The sequence below is a fragment of the Psammomys obesus genome, unplaced genomic scaffold (assembly GCF_907164565.1).
Source record: "Psammomys obesus unplaced genomic scaffold, mPsaObe1.curated_primary_1811, whole genome shotgun sequence".
Classification (NCBI taxonomy): domain Eukaryota; kingdom Metazoa; phylum Chordata; class Mammalia; order Rodentia; family Muridae; genus Psammomys; species Psammomys obesus.
Window position 1 is genome coordinate 1048564 of NW_026592776.1, and position 24780 is coordinate 1073343.

General features: G+C 42.9%; 1 protein-coding gene across 7 annotated transcripts in view; it reads left to right on the forward strand.

Annotated features, from left to right (window-relative positions):
* Positions 1-24780, forward strand: part of Sh3kbp1 (SH3 domain containing kinase binding protein 1) — a 361003-nt gene that overhangs the window by 298235 nt on the left and 37988 nt on the right. For 6 of the 7 annotated variants that reach the window (XM_055615757.1, XM_055615760.1, XM_055615758.1 and 3 more), the window contains 3 exons: positions 3907-3958; positions 7115-7195; positions 9938-10097. In XM_055615757.1, the coding sequence (XP_055471732.1) occupies positions 3907-3958; positions 7115-7195; positions 9938-10097 (293 nt within the window). The remainder of the gene's footprint in view (positions 1-3906; positions 3959-7114; positions 7196-9937; positions 10098-24780) is intronic. The other variant, XM_055615759.1, reaches the window with a different exon arrangement.

A 24780-nucleotide genomic window follows, 5' to 3' on the forward strand; every position in this document is an offset into this window, starting at 1 on the left:
TATTATTATTATTATTATTATTATTATTATTATTATTATTATTATTACCATCCTATTCTGCTAGAGGTTTGCTGGTCTGCCTTTTCAGTTCTCATCACCCATTTTGTTACATTAAAATGTAAAAGGCGACCCATGTGAAGTACTTTAGTTTTTGAGGAGGTAGTCTAGAACTACCTGGGTCTTGAAAGAGAGCAAGGAGGAGCATATGGGAGAGTGTAGAGGGAGGAAAGGAAAGGGAGAAATGATGTAATTATTATAATCTGTTAAACTTAATAAAACCAGAGAAAGAGGAATCAGTCCAAAAGTGGGGGAGGAGTATAAACTCCCTCTGCTGGCCAGTGCCTAGCCAGTGTGGTACTTCCAGGACAGACAGCTCAGAGCTTGCAAACTACCCCTTCCTTTTAAATGAGTGTCCTAATTGCCTCTGCTGTGACCATTAAACCCATCATAAACGAATTCTCCTCCCATTGCCATACTCACAGACATACTTGCTGGGACCACTTTTTACACAGCCTGCTGTTACAACATTTTCCATCCTCCCTCTCAACCTCCTTTCTCCTCTCCCCTTTTTTTCCCACCCATTTTTCCCTGTCACATTTCATGTATCTGCTACGTGCCAAACCCTACACAACAGCAAGTTTTTTTATTTTGTTTTGTTTTGTTTTGTTTACATTGCCCAGTCATCACATAAAATGCGATACTTTGCAATGTGATACTTCTTTTTTTTTTCCCCCCTTTTACCCATGTATTTTGAGACAAGGTCTCTGGAGTAAGAGCTTCTACGAGGGAGGCTTATGGGAGATTGTTTATATGATATGTTAAACTAGGGCCAGAGGGATGGCTCAGCCAGTAGAAGTACTTGTTTCCAAGCCTGCCAACTTGAGTTTGATCCCTAGGACCCCCAGAGTAGAAGGAGAGAAACACAGGCTATGGCAAGCTCACACACATTACCACATCCACCAAATAAATAAAAATGTTTAAAAAAGTCAGAAAATATTTCCGACCAGAAAGGAGTGCGAAAGACATCCCCCTTGTTGGCACTTGGCTTGGAAGAATTAGGCCATAAGGTATTGTCAGTTTCATGAATAAGCAGTAGCTCTGATCCTGAGGCGAAGGAAGGTCCAATGGCAAGGTGTTGGCAACAACTTCATTAGGTGAATGCACATCTGTTCCCAAACTAGTTTATACCAAGACAGAGAAGGAAGGAAGAGGACAGAGTTAATAGGGAGCGGGAAAAAGCTGACAAAGGGAACAGAATATTGGGAGACCTTGAGTCACAAACACCCACTCACCGCAGGGCCTATATTCAAGGGAAGGAGGCCCTGAGAGCAGCCTGCTTTTTCATGAGCAAGCTGGTTATCTGCATTTACACATACAGTACAGGGAAACATACCTGGGTGTGTACACATATAATCCTACTAATCAGAAATCACCACGTTAGCTGTAACTCTTTCCAGTCTTTCTACTTTTCTATGTTACAACATAGGTGAGCTCATAGTGTAGCTGCAATTTGATAACTGTTTCCTCCTTCCAATCTGAGCATCATACAGTTGCCTGTGCTTTGATGAGTTCCATGTGTGTTATGCCAGCTTCGTGGCTGTTCTCCAGCTATGGGCCTTCACAGTGGTTGAGTGTGTTGGGGGTCAAACAGCCCTGGGCCTTACTTCCAGTGCCCTCTAGCCCATTTAATAGCTTGCCTCAATAGATTGGTAACCTTGGGAAAGGACGTTCTCTCAATTATTTCAACAGTGGCATGGGCAGATTGATATCACTTCCTCATAGAATTGCTACATGAGTTGCCCAAGTCAAAGATTACTAACTCTTCTTGCAAAACTGCCTCCTCCCAAGAGGAAGATAATATCAATTTTAGTTTATTGATGAGAAAGAAGAGCTAGGTGACGTTACTAGTCATCATCCTTGGCTAATAATAGAGATTTATACTGATCTTCAGTTTCCAGAACTCTTTCTCTTACCTACCATGCTATAGCCTTACTAGCTAATGAACAATCAGGCTGAAAAGTTATTGAATCCAAAGCCTACATGCTCGGATGCCGCCCCACCCCAAGATAAAAAGTTCCTGCGTGTCTAGTACTCTCTGGATTTTATTTGAAACAAATTCTTTCTAAAGCCTAGTTCTGTGTTCAGAGAAAGATAAGTCAGAGTGGAGGCTGAGCCCTTTGTGGTCCCCGTGGTAATGTACATTTTTTTTGAAGCAGAAGATAGTCTATGAAGTTTTCCTAGACCCACAAATGTATGGTGCCTGAGAAGGTAACAAGTGTTGACGGTGATGTGAAACAGACACTCCAGCCCTCTCCATAAGCATACTTCCTTAGTGCTATCATTCTGGATAACTGTTCCCTTGCCCTTAGCATGGCAGTACTGACCACTGCAATGTTTGGCTGGTTCAGCTTTGCCCATCTCCTTTCTACAGTCAATCGTGGCTGACAAGAAAAAGCTCACAAACTCTGAAACCGGTTCAGGGATGAATGCTATTGATTGCACTGCTACTTCCATCACTGATAGAGTAGCAATGTGTAATAGAAAAAGAAATAGTAGGCCGATTTGAAAAAACCCACACCCATTCCAGTTTATCACATGTTATAAGGTATAACTGCTATGTATGAGGTCTCACAAATGACCTTTTAGCTTTGGCAAAGAAAGAGGCAAAAAGGGAGAACTTGCCAGGCTGTGGTAGACTTTTTTTTTTACCTTTTGTTTATTATTATTATTATTATTATTATTATTATTATTATTATTATTATTATTATTATTTACAATTTATTCACTTTGTATCCCAGCTATGGCCCCCTCCCTCATCTCCTCCCAATCGCACCTTCTCTCTTTCCCTCTTTTCCCCCGCTATGTTCCTTTCCTAGTCCAGTGATAGGGGAGGACCTCCTCCCCTACTATCTGACCCTAGCCTATCAGGTCTCATCAGGACTGGATGCATTGTCTTCCTCTGTGGCCTGGCAAGGCTGCACCCCCCCAGGGGAGATGATTAGAGAACCTGCCATTGAGTTCATGCCAAAGACAACCCCTGGTCCCCTTATTAGAGAACCCACTTGAAGACTGAGTCTATGGACTACATCTGTGCAGGGGGTCTAGGTCCTCTCCTTGCATCAGTCTCTGCAGGCGCCCCAGGGCCCAGTTGTTGTGGCTCTGTTGTTCTCCTTGTGGAGCTCCTGTCCCCTCAAGGTCTTTCTATCTCCCTCTTCTTTCATAAGATTCCATGCACTCTGCCCAAAGTTTGGTTATGAGTCTCAGCCTCTGCTTCGATACCTTGGTTAGTAGAGTCAGAGGCCATCTGTGGTAGGCTCCTGTCCTGTTCCCTGTCTTCTCCTGCTTCCAATGTCTATCCCGTTTGCCCTTCTGAATAAGGATTGAGCAGTTTCCCTAGGGTCCTCCTTGTTGTTTAATTTCTTTAGGACTATAGATTTTAGTATGTTTCTCCTATAGTAGAGTCTCGGCCTGCATTTAGTTGAAGGTTCCACATATCCTCCCAGGTCTGATTTTGAGTCTTCATGCTGACTCTTGTTGAACCCCTTGTTATTCAACTGATTAAATCTTAATTGCAAATGTGGTTTCAGCGTAGGGGCACCATTGTGCTTGCTGGTTTCAGGCCTTTTTTTTGCTGAGCTGAGCTTTTCCAGAAGGCTGTTGTAAATTTAGAAAGCAGGAAATGGTGTTTCATTTGTTGGTCTGAGTTTTGTTTTGCCAACTGAATTTGCTTCGGTGTTTATTTAGAGGTGCCAGAAGAAAGCTGGTGTCCCCAGAGAGAGAGTTTCTCAATTTTTTGGAGAGGTTCTCTAAATTGTCCACACTGCACATAGGAAACAATGGCTGTGGTCCGTCTGTGATACTACAGCTTGCCAACAGTCTCATGTATAATTTTGATTGATTTTTCAGAGACCCAAGAAACCGCCACCTCCATCCGCTCCTGTCATCAAACAAGGGGCAGGTAATGTACCTTTCAGATCCATCAAACAAAATGTTCATCTTTCTTTTGCACAAATTCAACTCTTCTTTGTTACTATTCAAGATTCCCTGGATCCATAGACTGATAGTTTGGGGTTGTGATTCGCTCTCAGCAGGCAGGCTTAAAATGAGCTGCTGTTTTCTTAGACCCAAACAAACAAAAGAGCCCATATCACTAAAAAGTGTCTCTACTACAGTGCAGAAATTGGGGTCCCCAAGGAAAATGGCCAGAAAGTACTTTAAAATGAACTGGATCTTGTTTTTTTTTTTTTTAAACAATCTGCTTTTGGGAAGCAAAGACCCAGTTGTTGTCCTTCCTGAGGGTCAGTTTAGTGATGATTGTTTCCTGTGGAATCACGTCATTGTATATGAACAGAATTGCTGAGCTATCACTGCCTGTCCTAGGTGGTTATAGCCAAAGTTTGCACTTACTTCACTTTCCCCAACAAAAAGATACTTTTCTAGCCGTAGATACTTTCCCTCTTGATTCTTTTCTAGAATTGAAAAAAAAAATTCTAGTTTACTCATTCTATGCAGATTAGATAGTACGGTTGAATAATATAGGAAGAAGTGATCATTAGACAGTAACTCACTTCACAGTGGATTCTCATACATAAAGATGAGTCATGCTTCCCAATGGAACTCTTCTTTATAACATTCGCAGTTAAATGTGCAGAGAAATTCATTTTGTCAATGAGTGTTTAAGTGGTTTATTTATTTTTTAAAGAAACTGAAGAGGGCAAGGGACAAGGAAGGATATAAATTCAATCAAAATACATGGCATACACGTATGAAAGTATCACAATGAAACCCATTTTCTTGCACAATGAATATATATTAATGTGTGTGTGTGTGTATATATATATATATATATATATATATATATATATATATATATATATACTAATTTTAGCAAGAAACAACTAAAACAAAATTAAGGCTGTATTTAATTTTAGAAATCCATAATTATACATATATATATATATATATATCACATAATATAAAGTAGATGTAAATTATCAGATTTTAATTTTTATACATTTTTAAAATCTTTTTGTTTTTTTAACATCGGGTCTCTCACTCTAACCCTGGATGGCCTAAAACTTGCTTTGTAGCTCAGGCTGACTTCTAACTAAGAAGTGATTTCTCTAAAAAGTTTTTTGGGGAAACCACCAATTTGGGGGGAAAATCTATTGAAGATTACATATCTTCTTTCCTTCCTTCCTTCCTTCCTTCCTTCCTTCCTTCCTTCCTTCCTTTCTTTCTTTCTTTCTTTCTTTCTTTCTTTCTTTCTTTCTTTCTTATTAAGAATTACAGGGCTTGACCTGACATTGGGTATTTATTCTATCTCCTATTCTGCCCCACTGACATTGAACAGTTCCATTTTGCCACCTAGTGGCTCTGTCTATATAAATATTTTATTGTCCTAAAATTATAACACATTAATTGTGTGCTCGTCTATGAAAACCCCTTCCTAGAGGCCTTAGTAATCAGTTGAAACCCAAGGCATTAAAGTGAGAGCAGTCTGAGGATTGAGCAGGCTAGAATAGAGTAAGAAGGATCAGACTCTTGGAGATAATCGAATTGTCTTTAGAAATGAGACTATGTGGTAGCATGGTAGACAAATTCTTTTTGAAATAATTTTACCAACATTTGCAATGAATTTCTGCCAGGTAAGGCACAGCCGCAGCATTTCATCTTCCTGCTCTTTTATCCAGCAGTATAAAAAGATAATTTCTTTGTAATGAGGAAATACATACATATTCATATTCCCATCACCATCAACTTCCTTTTACCAAAAAAAAAAAAAAAGAACTCAGATCTGTAAATGATATAAATCAGAAACAGTGTTTAATGTATAGTGCCATTAAAGGTAGTCATGAGAAGTATATGTTCAGTGGAATTTTAAGTTTTTTGGATGTCTTGAAGCCTCATATTTCCAATTTCAGTAACTAACAACCATCCACACAACCAGGTACTCCTGGACGGTCAGGTACTCCTCCAAGTCTGTCAGAAGAGTGCTTTTGACTGTCTTGTGCTTTAGCTACTTCCTGGTGCTCTTACATGCTTGAAGCCAACAGCAATGATGAGGACCTCAGGTGAGGGAACACTGGCAAGCCACAAGAGCAAAGAACAACTATAAAATGATGTACTGGGAAATATGTAATACTTGAAAATTCAGACAGAGAGAAAGGATTTAGGGAAAACCACTGTAACATATCTGCGTATTCCTCAAAATTATATTCTAGAAACTATTGCTGTATGACAAACCACTCCAACTTTAGTGGTATAAAATACCGGTCTTTCTAGAGCCATAGATTCTGTGGGCTAAGAATGTGAAGAGAGCATGACCAAAATGGTGAGTTTCTATTCCATCAGGCTTCTCCAGGGTAGTTGACCTCTTACATGGATGTCCAGCATTCCAGCAAATAAAGTGTAAACTGGGTGGCCTCATATAACTCAGCCTTGGAAATAGGATGGAATTAATTCACTAGTGGTCAAAGTGTTCGCAAGGCTAGCCCCATTCTGGCCAAGGGAATATAGGCCTTACCTTATAGTGCAAGCCTATTAAACAATTCCAGGCCATATATTTAGTCTATTACAAGAGAGAGTTTAGATCCTTGTGATACCTGTTCTTATTTGTAAAATTTAATATGCTTATTATGATTCCTTTTATGTGTTCTATACATTCTGCCTGTCTACTCCATTACATCCTTTGACATTTAATGTCCAAGGAAACAGTATTTAAATATTTAGAAAAGACTATTGGTGTTTTTATTAATTAAATATTCATATGCATACAGATCTTTAGGACAGTTTCCCTTTCCCTCTCCTTTTCCCTACCCCCGATATATATCCCTAGTTGGCCTAGAACTTGTAGTGATCCTGCCTTGGTCTCCCAACTGCCATATTTCTAGGCACATACCAGCACACATGGCTATGCAAGCCAATTTCATGACATAGACTAGAAATAAGTTCTGCTATGTTTCTGAACAATTAATAGCTGCATATCACCATCAGCCACCTTGGGGGAAAAATCTGTTGCCTTTGCTATACTTGATAAATATTTAGATGTAGATGTGTCAACTAACGAAATGCAGAAACCATTTTCTGATTGCAATTAGCTGTTCCATCCTAGGTACCACAGAGAGAAAACATGAACTTAAAAAGATACCTCCTGAAAGACCAGAAACACTTCCAAACAGAACAGAAGAGAAAGGTATGGGATCAACTCTTCATTGACACACCTAGAAAAGCAAGCAGTGAAGCTGTCTCTCATGGTGCTAGTCCTGATTACCCACACCATTTGTTTTTTCTTTGGAATGTGGTGATTACAGGTGTGGTTGGATGGCTTCCAAACATCTCATTTTGAAGTAAATATGAGAGGGTTGTGTGGCACTTTATCGCAACAGAGTTTCTCATTAAATCAAAACCAACCAGCCCAGCCACTGAACACATTAGGGCTCTTCATGATGTGCCTACCATTGCCATCATACCTGCATCCCAAAGATGATGGTTTGTAAACTCATCAAGGGCCCTGCACATATCTGATGCTTTCCATATAATCCCTGAACTTTTCTCAGTGTTTTTTGGGGAAGGCTCATTCACCACTGATGGGTGGTCTTGGCTTGCTGAAATTCCCATTCAGATAAATAAAAACTCTTATCCTTGGTCACTGCTGGGCCCATGACTCTGGCTAATAGCATTACAGACACATGTTCCCAGTCAAGAATATTGGAGGGAAGAAGGGAGGCATGGTCATGGTGGGAAAAGCAACTCAGTCTCATAGTCTCCAGAGAAAGATTAGAAATTCCATTGGCAGAGAGGTCTCTTAAAACCTCACACAGACCAGTTTACAAATGGGCTTGATTCCCATCACTCTGCCTGTCTTTCCCAAAGAAATCTGCATGCCGTGGAAGGGCTCCTTTTTAGCAGGTGTCCACATTTTGATTGGTCATATATTTTAATGAAAAAATGCTATGTTATTATGAACAGGAAGCCAAGCAAATTCCTTTTTAAAAAGCAGTTATTTTGAAGCCACAAGAGAAATACTGGATTAATGAATATAATTATCTGAAGGTGCTCCTTGGTGGCCTCATGAAATTTTATTGTAGGATTTAATATTTCACATCAGCCTGCTGAAAATTTTGCCAACATTGCAAGCTGTTTAAGATATATGCCTCTTTCTTTCTTGGCAAGCAGGTAAAATTTGAGTCGTTAGAACCTCATTGTGAAGGCCAAGTCTGTGTTAGAGATCATTGGGAAAAAAATTGCTATTTAACATATGCCCAATCAACAGCTCTTTGCTAAAAGAATATACTGTGAAATTACTAAACACCTGCCCCCTGTCCTACAGGAGGACTAATATCTGCATCCCAGCCAGGCTCTGTGATGATACTTGATCCCCTATCCATGCTGACTGGCTTATAGATGGATATGTGAGCAGACATTCTCCTTAGCTGACCCAGTAGCCACACAGCCCTCACTCTTCCTCTCACAGAGTCCTTGTCCTATGCCACAGTGAGTCAGGGAGGCAAAAGCCCTAGTCAGAAGCAAAAGGGCCTTCAGGGTACCAGTGTCTGAGTCTTAGTATCCCGGTGATGTCACCAAAATCCATATCATGTCATCCTGCAAGTTCCTGGCATTCCTGTCCTTATTCTCTTCCTGTTGGTCAGCCAGGGAGTTAGCCCTCCTTCACCTTTTAGCTTAACCCCTCCTTCTCAGACCCTAGTGTGCCAGAAACTGAGTTCTTATAATGTCAGATTAGGGTGTGTTTTCCTTTAGAAACACAATAAGGTCAGTGATACCTGTACAGTACCCAAGGAGGCATCTTAAGTTGTTGCCACTTATTCTGAGTTACTTGCCAATGAATGGTATTCTGAAGAGATAAATACTGGAATTTTGCCTGTGCCTCAGTGGACCATACACATTCACTCTTCATTAGTAAGATTACGAGTTAATGTTTTTTTTCATCATACACAAGGCAAGGCTAGATAGGAATGGAAAAACTGAAGTTGGCATTGAACACCACCCAATTAGACTACCAGATCTGGATTCAAGCTCTTTTTAAAAGCTGCTTTCACTCCAAAAGCCGAACCCAAAATCGGAGTAGTCCCACTTTGTCTTCCAAGTTCAAAATATGCATAGAGATTCCCAAACGAGCTCTGTTCCCAACTCGTTTCCTCGTAATTGGCTGATGAGCTCTGCAGAGGTTCATCTGAGAGCGATCGGGTCTGTTTTTCCCCCTTATAACCAGTGTCATGTGGATCAGAGAGTAAAACCCGTCAACTGTCTATGGAGCATCAGTTGTAGGCCCACAGTACACAGGCTCTTAGGGCCATGCTTTGGCCAGGCTTTGAAGGTTAAGCAGGGGCGTGTTTAGGTCAGCGGTTAAAGTAGCAGCACGAGCAAAAGCCCAGGAAGAAGTAAAGTCCTGTTTTATTTGTACCATTACAAGGACTGTTCCCTCTTGAATAAATGGCTAAAAGCATAGGTATCCTTGGGGAGTATTTTTTTTTTTTTGGTATACAATTTGCAATATTGGATTTATGCTCACATTTTCATAATCAGTATCACCGGTAGGAATATTACAGATGTTTTGGAATGTAAAACAAATCTGTACATATTCTCTTATTTTATCCTTATTTCCATGAGGGATTTCAGTGGAATATGAAATTCTTTCCATTTTAGTTTATTAAATAATACTAGAATAAAAAGAAAAAAAAATAGTGAGAAAAAAAAAGCCCAGGAAGAAGAAGCCCAGTGAATTATGGTTATTTCTTAGTTGAATGAATAGGAGTAAGTGGTAAATGGGGCTCTTTGCTATCAACTTTGCTCTCAAAAATGACAGCAATATGTATTTTTTTAAAGCAGGGAATAAACAATGCATATCTAAATGCTGTCACTGACATGAGGTCTATCTGTTTTCTTCATGCTTGCTTCCTCAAACAATGACTTAAAGAAAGACCAGAGAGAGAGCCAAAACTGGATTTACAGAAGCCCTCTGTTCCTGCCATCCCACCTAAAAAGCCTCGGCCACCGAAGACCAACTCTCTGAACAGACCTGGTGCACTGCCTCCAAGAAGACCCGAGCGACCAGTGGGCCCATTGACACACACCAGGTACTTCCGTGCCCTCACCAAGGCGGGTAGGCATGGCATGAACCCAGGGAGCAGTGAAGTAATGGGGATCAAGCTTTGTCTAAAGATTCCAGCCTTTTTTTTTTTTTCCAGTGAGGAAGTGGTTGCAAAGTGTTGCAGAGCACAGTGTGTGTTTCAGGATCAGTAGATGAGGACTGGGCACAAACCCAGGGCATTTTCCTGGGGTTTGTCCGAACAAGGTCAGCTGCCTTGCAGACTGCAGATGCAGGAGGCATGATCTCCTTAACCCCCTAGATGACTTGGCACACATTTGCATATCTTGCTCATTATAGCTATGTCCCCTAACTCTATAGCTCTTCTGTGGTCCCTCGAGCTATGCCCTAGGCTCTCTTTCTATGCTTTACTATATAGCATGATGTGGAATGTAAAAGCTGCATGACAGATTTTCCTGGGGTATGTGTCTTTGAGCTCTAAGCCCCTCAAAGACGTGCCTGGCAACATGGTAACATCTTCATTGTCAAGTCCTTCCCTGGCTGTCTGATATATGTGTTAGTAATAGAACATCCGAGTTGGTACCATGCATTCCAGAATTGCACAGACAAGAAACTGCTGGGTTCTCTCCACTAATTCTTCCATCAAACTTTCTACTATTGCATACATGTCTAACACATGTTAGTGTGATGCATCAGAGCAAGTCAGCAGCCCGGAGATCTTCATCTGTCTCTGCCAACACCCTGAAATCTGTTCTTATGAGCTGTTCACATGATAAGCATCGTATGCGGATTCTGGGGTCCTGGGTTGAAGGCAGGCAGCCCTCTAGGCTTGAATCTTAGTTGACCTCTTTGTGAATTGCTATCTTTCCAACCTACCTTTCACCATCTGTAAACTGAGGGTGATCCTGAAATTCACCTAGGTACAATATGCAAACATATAGCACATGCTTATAAAGTAAGAGTATGTCCCTTGTCAACTATTAGACTGTGTAAACTACAGTAAGACAATAGCGTTTACTTAAATTTTTTAAAAATGTGGTAATGTTCTTAAGTAATACATTTATCATCTTAACCTTTTTAAATGCATGGTTTGAAATGAAGTATATTCATATCATTTTGCAGTCATTTCTACAACTTTCCCCCTCTTGGATAACTGCACCTCTATAGCCATTAAACAGCATCTCACCCTTGCTGCCTCCCTGTAATCCTAGAAGTGATTTTTCTATTTGCAGTCTCTGTGCTTTTTGACCCCTAGGTACCTCATGTAAGTAGAATCAAAGTGCATGGCTGTTTTTACTTTCTATAAGGAACTTACTGAGTGTTGATCTGTGTTGTTACTTATAATAATAAGAGCAACCAGTGCCCTACCAGCACTGACCAAATACAGAGGTACTTTGTGGCCTAAATGGCTGAGACATAGCAGAAAACAGCCAACAGCCTTGGATACTGACATGTCCGTGTATGGGAGCCTATCTGCCCAGCTGGGCACAGAGCGATAGGCATCTCCAGAGCATGTGAGTTAGCATTCTGTAGGTGTTGTCCTGAGGTTCAGTTGAGCCCCCGCGTCTGTGACATGGCCCTTGTGTGAGTGAATCGGATTATTTATGGCCTCAAATGTTCTGGTCAGGTCCTTCCTGTTCTGATGGATAATAAAGAACTCATTGTACATGATGAGGCCACTTGAAAGCCCCAATAACTTGAGCAACAACCACAGCAGTGGTGTGCTCATCTCAGAAGCTAACACACCAGAGGGAAAAGGTTATGTAAACAAAAGTGCTTCTGAAGAGAACGCGAGCTATCCAAACAGAGAGAAGATGTAGAGCAGGAAAGATCACTCATTAGTTCATAGCTGGCAAAAGGCCAGCCAAGGCCACGTGCTGCCAAATCCTGTGGGTCTGCAGGGACTACACATGTCTCTGTATACTTAGCAGCACATCCTGACATATCCCTGCTGCTTTTTAGAATGAGCATAAAACGAGCAGTGGCCTTCTTACTACCTCCTTGTGCGAGGGTTACTCTTGCCGTGGTGGTCATAGGCTAGGTGCAGCTTTGCAAGCCAGGGGAAATGTGTCATCCCTGCTGAGCTAACAAGCCAAGAGGTCACACTGACTTCCTGCCTCTGCCTAACTCTTCTCAGCCCTCGGTTCTCAAATCTGCTTGTGAGGTGGGAGAGCAGGCTACAAGAAGGATATACACAAGGGCCATCTATTTACATAAACGAGTGGGAAGCGTAAGTTTTTAACATTGTGCCACCTGCATAGGCTGTGAGAAGATGGAGATTCATTAACCCCTCCTGAGCCTGTGTCTGCCCAGCCCCCAAGGCATTACTATGCCAAAGGGTGAGGAGTGGAAGAAAGTCCCATGTTCTTGCTTAGCTCATTGAAAGGAGCCATTTCGTTCCCTGACTCTGTGGCTCTCCAACTTGACCAGACTCCAGATCACATAAAACAGATTGGAGGACCCCATCCTGTGGTTCTTACTCAGTAGACCTTTAATAGACTTGGGAATTTGCATTTGTTTCTTGTTGTTGTTTTGTTTTATTGTTTGTTTGTTTGAGATGGGGTCTCCTGTATCCCATGATGTCCTTAAACACGTTTTGAATTCAGTAATGACTCTGAACTTCTAATCCTCCTGCCTACACATTCCTAGTGCTGGAATCGCAGGCATGTGCCATCATCATACCTGGCTTCTGTGGTGCTGAGGATTGAATCCAGGGCTTGGTGAATACTAGGCGAGCACACTGCCAACTAAACAATTTCACCAGTCCTGGAATCTGCATTTGTAATGGTTTCCAGGTGCTGCTACTGCTGCTGATGGTGGAACCTACACCCTGAGGACCACCGTTTTACGTTCTCCTGAGCTGATGTCAGTGGTTGCCCACCCTTCTCAGAACCCTCTCGTGTACCTAACGATACAGCCCGAGTGCCATGTCCGTCAGCATGTCCTCCTCTTAAGAAGCATTCACTAATTTTTGCACTCTTGCTCTCTTTTCCAAACGCCTGGCACCTCATGTTTGATGTGGTTCTAGGCCTGATATTTTGCCACTTAGGTTGTCCCCACACCCGGACTCCTTGAGTGGATTTAAAGCAGATCAAGAGCGTGTTTTGCCGTTGCCACATGCCTCACGGTGTCGAGCATATGGTGGTGGCTCATTTAACAAGCACTTGTGGAATGCCATAGTTCGTTAAGTGGGGAATGCCAGTGCTTGGATTGCATATTCTTTTTGCCTCCTCTGTGCTCCTTCTCAGCCTCTGTACGAGCTCTTTACCATGTGTTCCTTAAATTCAGAGGAGCCTCCTATGCCGTCAATTTTAAGAGGGAAAAAAAAAAAATTAAAGATCGAAGAAAATCTCATTGCCCCTTAGGACCTATTGTACGTTACACTTCTTCCTAAGCAATTAGATTAGAAAAGTATGGCATATATTAGTTTTCAGAGTTGTTTTATTCTGCCAAATTATGTGTGGTAGGACGGTGCCAACTGTATTCAAGCAGTCCTGTGCCGGTGTCCCTCTGCAGAAAGAGCACTGTGTGCTGCATGAAGCAAATCTTTATCAAGATTTACCTGACCGGATGGCCAGTAGGCTGACAGACAGACGATTAAGTAAAAGGACACACAGTCCTTCCTCGCTGGCAGGTCTTACTGGTGAAGGAGGCATTATAGCATCAGCTGCTGCGTCTAGGCTGGAGCTCTTCAGCAGCCAGCAAGCTGACTGTATGCGACACTCACTGAAGAGGCTTCCTCTGTCAGCAAGAATAAGTATTTTCAAGAAAAGGGATCTCTACGGATGAGAAGCATAGCTGTGTTTACATGGACACACTCAACAAAAGTGCATCAAGGGCTCACTGTGTGCTGGACACCATTCTAGATCTTAGGGAGGGTAGGGCTCCCATGTTCCTGTTCAGTTCTTGAGAGTTCTATTCAGGGACACCAGAAGGACACCAGCAAAGAAGCTTGTGTCCAGTCTGAACGAGATGAAGCACATTGTAAGGATGTGACAGTGATTGCTGTCTTCCTCAGGTCTTTACATCTCTCAGCACTGGTAAGAATAGTCCTCTAATTTCTATAAGGTGCAAATGTAATTTTAATATGAAAAGCTACTTCAAAAACCATGACCAGGGTTAACTTTCAAAATGGTGAGTGCCAAGCACAGTGGTGGCTCGCATGTCCTCCTTGCACTTGCCAAATGGAGTTGGGAATGTCATAAGTTTCAGGCCACTCAGGAATAAGTAATGAGACTCTAATTCAAGGGTGGGTGGAATACCGAACAAACAAACAAAACCTGGATGGTGAAACTTTTTGACTTACCTCCTGCCTGCTGCAAGCTCATGTGCACTGAGTGGAGGAAACAGGTAATATCCTGACACATAAGCGATAGACATGGGGTGTGAGTGATAGACATGGGGTGTGAGACGACAGGGAGGGAAGAACAGCCACAGCGTGGAAATGAGGAAAGTTTCCCTGGGTTAAAACTGTCCCTCAGTTGTAGTTGGGGTTTTGGGGATTCCTCAGTTATTCTTTCATGGTACATTAGGCTGCTTTGCCCACCTTGTGCAAGCCACCCTATAACAAAGGTACTTGTGAGCCAATGAATGTTCCGTCTACCCTGTTTTGAAAGTCGAACATAAATAGATCTCAGTTAACTTCCTATACTTACATTTTGGTGTATGTGTGTGTGCGCCAGCGCATGTGTTTGGGTGTGTGTGTGTGTGTGTGTGTGTGTGTGTGTGCTTGCACACAAAAATGTGTGGGCTTGTAGGTTTAATAGTTTCTGTTACCAACTTAATCTTAATAAAAACAGATTCAGAAGCCTCTGTGAGAAGAGAGCCTAAGACTCTGCAAAAGGGCCCAAAAGAAAAAAAAAATATTTAAGGACTTGATGGGGAGAAGTAGGTTGACATCTGCTCTAGATATTGAATTTAGTAGAAGGCAGAAAACTGGAAGCCTGGGGAGCAGAGCAGGTTTGCCCTCAAAGGAAAGCAAATAGAAGAAAAGTAGCTAGAGGCTCTAGATGAAAACAGGTTTTGTCACTCCTTACCAACTCAGCCACCTTAAGTCATAATCAGTTTTCTGTTTCTTCTAAAGAATGAGAAACCTAGAGGAGGACTTTTGCTCTGAGGGGAAAGATAAATTGATGATTGATTGATTGATTGATTGATTGATTGATTGATTGACTGATTTACCTACTGCAAGCTCACATGCACTGAATGGAGGAAACAGGTAGTACCGTGACGCACAAGTGATAGACATAAGGTCTCAGCTGAAAGGGAGGGAGGCACAGCTACAAGGTGTTAGGGTGAAGTCAGGTAAGCCGGGGTGAAGTAGGAAAAGTTGAGACCTGAAAAGGATGTACAGGAGTCTGTGGCGAGAGGAGAGATTCGTGCTGTCTGTCTTAGAGATGAGACCAATGGAAAGGCACCTGTCCACAGTCCACAGTGTGTAAGACCGTGGCTGTGGATGGCTGAAGGTGAATGAATGAAGGCTGTAAGCGCTGAAGGATTAGGGGAAGGAAGGGCAGTGTTGGAGGTGGATCTCCAAGATGGCCCTTATAGAGGCTTTAGAAGATGACAAGAGAAGGAGGAAGCTAAGGTTCTTTAAGCTAGCATCCTCCCTGATGGCCTCTGCTGTGTTTAGGAGGTTGATGACAGTCTGAGATAGAGATTTAGCACATTGTGAGAAGATAGTTTGGACTCCAGAAGATGATGGGACCTCTGAAAGATGGTGGGAGGTATGATTTTGATGTTGCAGTGATAGAACGGCCAACATAACCTTTACTTTGTTTTGTGCCTAAGAACGTGAGGTCAATGCAAGCCATTCAGTGAGGGGGTGATGGATGTAGGGGAGATGATTACTTAAAGCTCAGATCTCCCAGGGGGATGCTGTCCATTGACTTGGGATGTGAAAGAGAAGTGGTTCTAGAAACTAGGCATAGAGTTGTGAACATCAGGTCCAATAACCTCCCAAACCAGTGTTACTCCTTTGCTGTGGCCAAATACCTGACCAAAACAGAGTAAAGACAGGAAACACTTATTTGGCTCATGGTTTGATAGGGCCATCCCCATGATTGTTTGGCACATGCACTTAAGCAGAACACTGTGGAAGCAGAAGGCTGTTCACTTCATAGTGGAAAGGAAGCAGAAAGACAGGAAGGAATGGCACTATGAAATAACCTTCAGAGGCACACCTTCAGTGATCTGTTTCCTCCAGGAAGATTCTATCTTCCGCTGTTGCCGCAGCCTGCCCCAAATAGCAGTATCAGGTAGGACTCAAGGGTTCAACCCATGAGCCTTTGGGGCACATGTCATACTCCAACCATAACACATAACACCATGCATTCTACCTATGGAGGACTAGAGGCTCTGCCAAGAGGATTGCGGCACAGGAGAGGGCAGTGCAGTGGAGCTTCATTTTCCCCCATTTGTATTGATTGCAAGTGCCTAGGATCTTAGAGAGATATGGGTGATAACTGGTTGATGGGCTTTGAGACACTTTGGGTTGAGGCAAAATTTTCGTAAACATTTATGTAGCAAATGTCAACAAAGTGCTTAGAGAAGGGTCTCTTGAGACCAGCTTATCAGTATAGAAGTTAATGTTTGTGGCAGATTGACCAATTCTTCCTGATTAGTTATGTACCTCAGTTACAACTTAGCAGGAAAGAAGCTTCTAGGTACTGACTGGCATGGGGTATACATTAGTCTTTGTGTCTGCCAAAGGAAAGCATTAAGAAGACCCTTTTCGGTACAAGGAAACCAATGGGTATAAATGAACCTATTGATTAAGAAGAAAAACAACAACTAGTGAATGAATGCATATAGATGTCCTGTGCATTTGGCCTATAAGATATGCACCAGGCTGCTTAGGTCATCATTTTGAGTTTAGATTACTTAAGTGTTTTTCTTTTGAAAAAATTGTAATGATGCCTTTAGTGATTGTCTTAGTACTTTTTTTTTCTGCAAATTGGAATGAAAGCATATCTTTAAAATTTTTGGTTTTCAATTATTTTTACTTATGTGTATGCACGTGTGTTTGTGTTGGAGTATGCTGGCTAGTTTTATGTCATTCTGACACAAACTAAAGTCATCTTAGAATAGGGACTCTAAATTGAGAAAAATGTTCCCACCAGTTTAGCCTGTGGGAAATCCTGTGGTGCAATTTATTGTTTGATGATAGAGGTGGGAGGACCCAGCTTACTGTGTACTATGCCACCCCTGGACAGATTGTCCAGAGTGTGTATAAGAAAAGTGGATGCTGGCAGCAGACAGGAGAGTTGGCCCTAACAGGGTCATGAGAGCAGGAAAGCTGACCCTGACAGGGTCATGAGAGCAGGAGATCTGTCTCTGCCTCTCACCAGGGCAGCAAAATAGAGCTGACCCTGATGGAAGGGGTGTGGGTAAGCAGCCCCAAGGTGGGAGTATGGGAAACCTGGCAACTTGTCTGCCCTATGGTGACATGGTGAGGGAGAGATGACCTCTCGCCCCTTGCCACTTACAGAAGGCAGGAGAGCTGGCCTGGAGGTCATCAAAGTGAGAGAGCTGTCCCTGCCCCTCATCTGCTGCAGCACTTCGGGAGAGCAGGCCCTGCAGGTCACCTTGGCAGCACAGGAGAGCTGGCCTTGGATGTGGGCGTTGTGGGTGAACCAACCCCAAGGGTGTGAGTGGAGGAGAGCTGGCGCTGCCTCTTGTCTGCTGGGCACTGGCCTGGGCATGGAAAGATACCCTCCTCTACTCCTTTGTTCCTCATCATTTATGGCAGGCAAGAGAACTGGCCTCAGGGTCATGAGAGCAGGAGAACTGCCCATGTCCCTTACCAGCTGCAACACTCAGGAGAATAGGCCAGTCCCTCACCTGGGAAGCAGGGTAGAGCTGGCCCTGGTAGCAGAGATTGCTGGTGAGCCAGCCATTGAGGGCATTGGAACAGAAGAGCTGGTAGGATGACCAGCTAAGACACCTCTCGGGCCTAGATCTAAGGCTTTGAATTGGCCCATCCCACTATCTATCCCATCGATGAACTGTTTCAGTGCATGAAGGAGCCAGTCCTACAGAGCCAAAACTACAGGATCACCATGACATAGGGCAACAATAGTGAGGTGCCAATATGGATAGAGTAGCAAAACTCAGAGGCCTTGTACCAGACCACTGACTCATTGCAATGAAGATTTGTAGGCAGAGTTGTGGACAACAAGGTATTCTATGGGACACACCATGACGTACTATGGCTTGCACAAGAAGATTTTTTTTCCTCTGTTGTAAGGGTGGTTGCAAGGGTGGAGGGCAGGTACTAGGGGAGGGGGATGAGTGGGATTGTGGTGCATGGTGTGAAATTCACAAAGAACCTAGAAAAAGTTTTTTTTTTTTAAGTGGATGATTCTGTTGTATTCCATTGTGGAAATCTGGGCCCAGGGGTCTTTTCTGAGACTGATACTCCAACCAAAGACCATGCATGGAAATAACCTAGAATCCCTACACAGATGTAGCCCATGGCAGCACAGTGTCCAAATGGGTTTCCTAGTAAGGGGAACAGTGACTGTCTCTGACATGAACTCAGTGGCTGGCTCTTTGATCACTTCCCCCTGAGTGGGAATCAGCCTGACCAGGCCACAGAGGAAGACAATGCAGCCAGTCCTGATGAGACCTGATAGGCTAGGGTCAGATGGAAGGGGAGGAGGACCTCTCCTATCAGTGGACTTGGAGAGGGGCAATGGGAGGAGATGAATGAGGGAAGGAAGGATGGATGGAGGGAGGGCTGGATTGGGAGGGGACAAGGGTGGGGCTACAGCTGGGATACAAAGTGAATAAATTTTAATAAATAAAAATTATATTTTTTAAAAAAGTGAATGAACAAGCCATGTAGAGCAGGCCAGTAAACAGCACTTCTATGGCCTCTGCTTTAGTTCTTGCTGCCAGGTTCTTCTTCTGACTTCCTTGAATGATGGACTAAAAGCTGTAAAATAAAACAAACCCTTTCCTCTCCAATTTTCTAAGGTGATATGTGGAAAGGGTCTTTTTATTTTTAATTTTATGCATATGGGATTTTGCCTGTATGTATGTCTGTGCGCTGTGTGCATGCAGTACCCACAGAACCCAGAAGAAGACATTGGATCCCCTGGGACTGAAGTTATAGATGGTTGTCATTGGCCATTTGGGTGCTGGGTCTAGAGCTCAGGTCCTTTAGTGCTCTTAACTTCTGAGTCATCGTTCCAGCTTTGTATAGAGAGTTTAAGCATGTCAAATCCTAACAACTGGCATGGAAACTTTAGAGACAGCACCAAATCTCTTTGCATGTTCCCCTCCTTTGAATGTATTTAATGGAAGGATTTTCTCGCATAGTTGAAAGCAGGCCATGTTCTGGATCCCCCGAGGAGGTAAAATTGTGGACACCCTCAGCCAGTAGACCAGAAGGCCACCAGGGAGTAGAAACACATATAGTATCCCCTAGAAAAAGTGTCAGGAGGAGGAGGCTGGGAATGGGGCAAGCGAATATATGATGCAGAGGAGTACCAGCAGGCTCAAGGAAAGCTTCTCATACTGTAAGTATGTCTACCTTATGTGCTGACTGAATTTCCTTTGGATATGTACTCTTCTCTCTTTCTTTGCACCCACACATAACAGTGGAATTTATTTCCTGGAGGAAAACCTAGCAGTAGTGACAGTGCTTGGCTCTGACTGAGCCACATTGATTTATCTGCCACTGGGTGGCCAGGATAGGGCAGTGAAACATTAGGGAGTATTAACACCTTACAGTGCCATTTGGTTTCTAGCATGCTTTTTCTACCGCTTTTTTCTTTGTAATGCTCTTCGCCTAAGTGGCACCCTACAAGTTGTCCTCACACTTGCACACTGATATATTATTTCTCCTCCTGACACTGACAAGGCTATGGGCTCAGCTTCTTTCAAGCCTCTTGCTTGCCTTTGAAACACCAAGATGGGGAATTATAGATGAAGCTTCCCAATGATATATTATTATTGTTATTATTATTATTATTATTATTATTATTATTATTATTATTATTATTATTATTATTATTATTATTTTGCCCTTCTGGGGTTGCTAGGCTTGTTATGCCCTAGCTGGATTCTGAAGGGAGGCCTACTTCCAGGTGTCCTTACAGAGTCTGCACAAAGACAAAAGATTAAGGGAGAAATTGAGTGAGAAATGCCCTATCACCTTCCAACATGCCTTTGCCTTCTATAACTAGCAGAGCTTGTTTGTGTTCGTCTCAGTGAAGACATGCGTTTCAAGGAGAGGGCTGCCAGGGAAATCGCTCTGGTTCGTGGTTCTTATGACCCTGGTATTACTTCGGCAGTCCCATACCTCAGTGGGACTACTGTTTTAATCTTAAAGTCTGTGGTTCCCGGAATACATTTTCGTCTATAAGATGGGTATGTGGAGACTCCGAGCTCTCAGCAGGACATTTGGATGTCGATCTCTGGATCTCTGGGTGAGGAGAGAAATCCCTTTCAAGTGCTGAACAAAGGCAACGTGTTTTGTCCTTTCTATATTGTGGGGCAGAGCGCTCCTGAAGGATGCCCTCCACGTTTGCTGTCTTCATGCATGCTGTGAGTCCCCTCTCAGTTGATAATCTGAGAGCAATCAGATTATCCCCTGAGGGACAATATATGTGCATGTGGAAGCTCCTTTGTACTATGGCCATCTCAGGTAGGCTAGGAAAAGGCAAAGCTGGGCAGCAGGAATCTTCCATTCGGTTCCTGCAAAAGCCTGTAACAAAGTGGGAAATTGAACTGGGTGGTCCCTGCCCAATATTCACAGTCAGAGTGGAGGTCTGAGATGGTAAGCAGGTAGCCAAGAAGAGTGGAGGGGGGGGGAGGAGTTCACTTGCTGTCCTAGTTTGCTTTCTGTTGCTCTAACACTGAACAAGGTCAATTTGAAGAGGAAAGTGTTTCTTTGGCTTAAGGGTTCCAATCCATATCCAGGCAGTGCTGGTGCCCACCTTTAATCCCAGCACTTAGCAGAGATATGTGCATCTCTGTGAGTTGGAGGACAGCCAGCACAACACAGAGAAACCATATCTCAAAAGCCAAAAACAAAACAAAAGTTACAATCGACCATGAAGGGAAGCCAAAGCAGGAACCTAGATGCAGGAATTGTAGCAGGGATCAGGAGAAATGCTGCCTACTTCCTTTCTTAAAGCATCCAGGACCACCAGCCATGAATGGCCACTGCCTATAGTGAGCTCCTTATCTCCCCCATCAGTCATTAATCAAGGAAATGCTTCTGTGAATTTGCCTGCAGGCCAATGTGATGGAGGCAACTCCTCGGTCTGGATTCCCTCTTCCCAGAGAGGCCTAAGTTCGTGTCAAGTTGAGATAAACTAACCCATACACTGCCTTTAGCTTTTGCATGTTGGGGCCATCGCTGGACTGAGATGTTGTTGGGATGAGCAAGGAGTGTAATACATGTTTTATGCTAGACGGGGATGGTAAGTAAGATTGCCTAGCTGGGAGAAAGAAAGAAGACAGGGTACTCAAGCAGTTTTTCTGTGATCTCATTTTTTTTTTTTGGCATGTGCAATCATCCATATGAAGCCACAGGTCCCAGGTGGAACAAGAAGTAGTGAAAATTAGAAGACTCATCCTGTGTGCCTTAGTAGTTGCCTGCACATGGGAAATAGGGCCTTTAATTTTTCTTTTCAATTCCTTCTCAACTCTGGCCTCTACCCCATAATGTTTTTAGGTATCTAAAGCTGAAAAATTTGCATTATGAGAGCACTTTTTTTTCCCCCCGAGGGTAAGGAGGCTGCAATGAAATCACCATACAGACTTAGAATCTTGTTCTGTAGGAGCTACCCTTTCTTGCTTTATCCCCATATAGTTCTAGAAGACTGATGTCTGCTTGGTTTCCTGTCATAATGCTGTGCTAGTAGTGCTGTCATAGATTTGTTAGTTTGCTTCCTTTGGCTTCCTGTGTTCTTCAACACTGTTTCCACCCCACATGTCTTGGCTTAACTGTCCCAGCTTGGGCTAAATTAGGCCTTTGCACTGGCTGAGTTCATGTTCTCAAGGGCTGTACACTGCGGTACGTCTTCCACACCTTACTCTCTGCATGAGTCCTATGTTTTATCTCAGGTCCAAGTAGGATGAATGGGTCACACTGGGTACATGTTTTCTTTGTTTATTGTTGACACTTCTTAACTTGGGAAGCAATAATTATTTACCCAGCTGGGAGTGAACTAGGGTGCCACAGACAACCTGGTATCATTGATAACATGCTGTCCCCAAGGCCAGCTTTTCTTCCTGGAAGACCAAGCAGCTGAATAATAAAGCAGCTTCAGCGGAGACAGGAGGATCAAAAATTCAAGGACATTGTTGACTATATAGAAATTTCTAGGCCAACCTGGTACACATTTAGACACGTGTCTAAATGAATGAGTGAATAAGTGAGTGAGCTTAAAGAACTGCTCTTGATAAGTCTCTGCAATTAGACTTAGTACTTTCAAGTCTAGATCCTGTCACTTTAATACTTTGATCACTTTCATGGGCAAGTGACTTAGCCTCACTTAGTCTCAGTTTCTTTCACTATATAACGAAAGACATGATATCACAGAGGCACGATCTCAGGAATAAGACTATTCTAGCAGAATGTGAAGATGTGTTACAAGGTTTCATGACCACAGAAGCAGGATTGGGCAGAGAGAAATTTAAGTGGCGATGGTGGTTCCACAAGCACCTGTGGGATCCATGGTGGTTGAATTGTCCCATGTTGGCTAATGAGGCTTTCTGCAGCCAAGTCTGTCTCTGGAAGAACTGAAAGCTTAAAACTGCCCGTGACAACATTCTTATTTTTTCTTATTTATTTATTTATTTATTTATTTATTTATTTATTTATTTATTTATTTATTCATTCACTTTACATCCTTGTAGCCCCTCCCTCCTCCCTTCCTAGTACTACCCAGTCTCCCTCCTTTTTCCCCTCTCCTTTCCCTCAGAAAAGGGGAACTCCCTTTCCCATCCAGCCCAGCTCATCAAGTTGCATCAGGACTGAGCATCTCCTCTTCCCCTGTGGCCTGTTAAGGCAGTCCTGCAAGCAGGAAGTGATCCGAAAGCCAACAACTGAGTGACTGCCCCATGCAGTCCCCACTTCCCTTACTAAAGTACTCACAAGAAGCCTAAGCTGCCCATCTGCTACATCTTTGTAGGGGGCCTAGGTCCAGTTCATGAATGGTCCTTGGTTGATGCTTCAGTCTCAGCAAGCCCCTCTGGGCCCTGATTAGTTGACTTTGTTGTTTTTCTTGTGGAGCTCCTGTTACTTCTGGGTCCTTTTCTCTTTCCTCCCACTATTCCCCAAGACTCCCTATGCATAGACCAGTATTTGGCTGTGAGTCTGTTTTAAGGCACTGTTGGGTAGAGAGCCTCTCAGAGGACAAATCTGTCAGGCTCTGTCTGCAGGCTTAGCAGAGTATTGTTCCTAGTGTCAGGGGTTGGCACTCTCCAATAGGGAGGGTCTTTGGTTGGGTCAGGCATTGGTTAGCCATTCCCTCAATCTCTCCTCTATCTGTTCTATCTTTATTCCTGCATATCTCATAGGCACGGTAAATTTTGGGTCAAAGTTTTTGTGGGTGGGTTGGTGTTCTCCACCCTTTACTAGAAGACTTGTCTAGTTAGAGGATGTCCTCTTCAGCCTCTATGGTCTCTGCTACTAGGAATATCTGCTTGAGTCCCCCCAGGAGCCTACTCTGACTTAGGTTTCCAGCTTGTCACAGAGATATCCCCACCCTCAGTTTCTTTTTTCTCTACAGGCCTTCTGTTCTCTTGTCCTCAGGTCTGATCTCCACCCTCTTAATTCTCTGTGCCCCTCTCCTACCTTGTTTTCTCTCTTCTGCCATTACCTCTGTCCATTCTATCTCCCCTTCAGAGTGAGATTTATGCATCCTCCCTTGGATCCTCCTTATTACTTATCTTTGGGTCTGTGCCTTGTAGTATGCTTATTCTGTACTATATGGCTAAAATCCACTTATAAGTGAGTACATACCAAGTGCGTCTTTCTGGGTCTAGGTTAGCTCACTCAGGATGAGCTTTTCTAGTTCCATCCATTTACCTGCAAATTTCATGATTTCTTTGTTTTTAATAGCCGAGCGGCATTTCATTGTGTAAATGTGCCATAGTTTCTTCATTCATTCTTTGGTTGAGGGATATCTGGTTTTTTTTTTTTTTTTTTTTTTTTCAGATTCTGGCTATTACAAATAAAGCTGCTATGAACATAGTTGAGCAAATGTCCTTGTTGAATGGTGGAACAGTTTCAGGTATATGCCCCAGAGTGGTATAGCTGGGCCTTGAGGTATGGCTATTTCCAGTTTTCTAAGAAAGCTCCAGATTGATTTCCAAAGTGGTTGTACATGTTTGCACCGCGAAGAGCAATGAAGGAGTAAATGATGGAAGGGTGAGCTCTTTCCTCTTCTTTAAAGTTCAGTAACACCCTTCCTGAAAAATAAATGGTGCCCTGTATTGAAAAGACTGTGGTAGAATGGAGACCATCAAGAGCTACATCCTTATTGAGTGTCAGCCACTATAGACACACACTTCAGTAAATTTCAGAAATTCTGCTATTTTTCAGAACTGAAATTCATTAGCATTGTTGTAAAGAGGCTAAAAATATAGTGAAAGGCATTTACAAATAGACATTGTAAAATGCTTACACACCCACAGTCTGAACACTGTCAAAACACCAGCTGCAGCTTCCTTACTTGGAAGGATCAGAA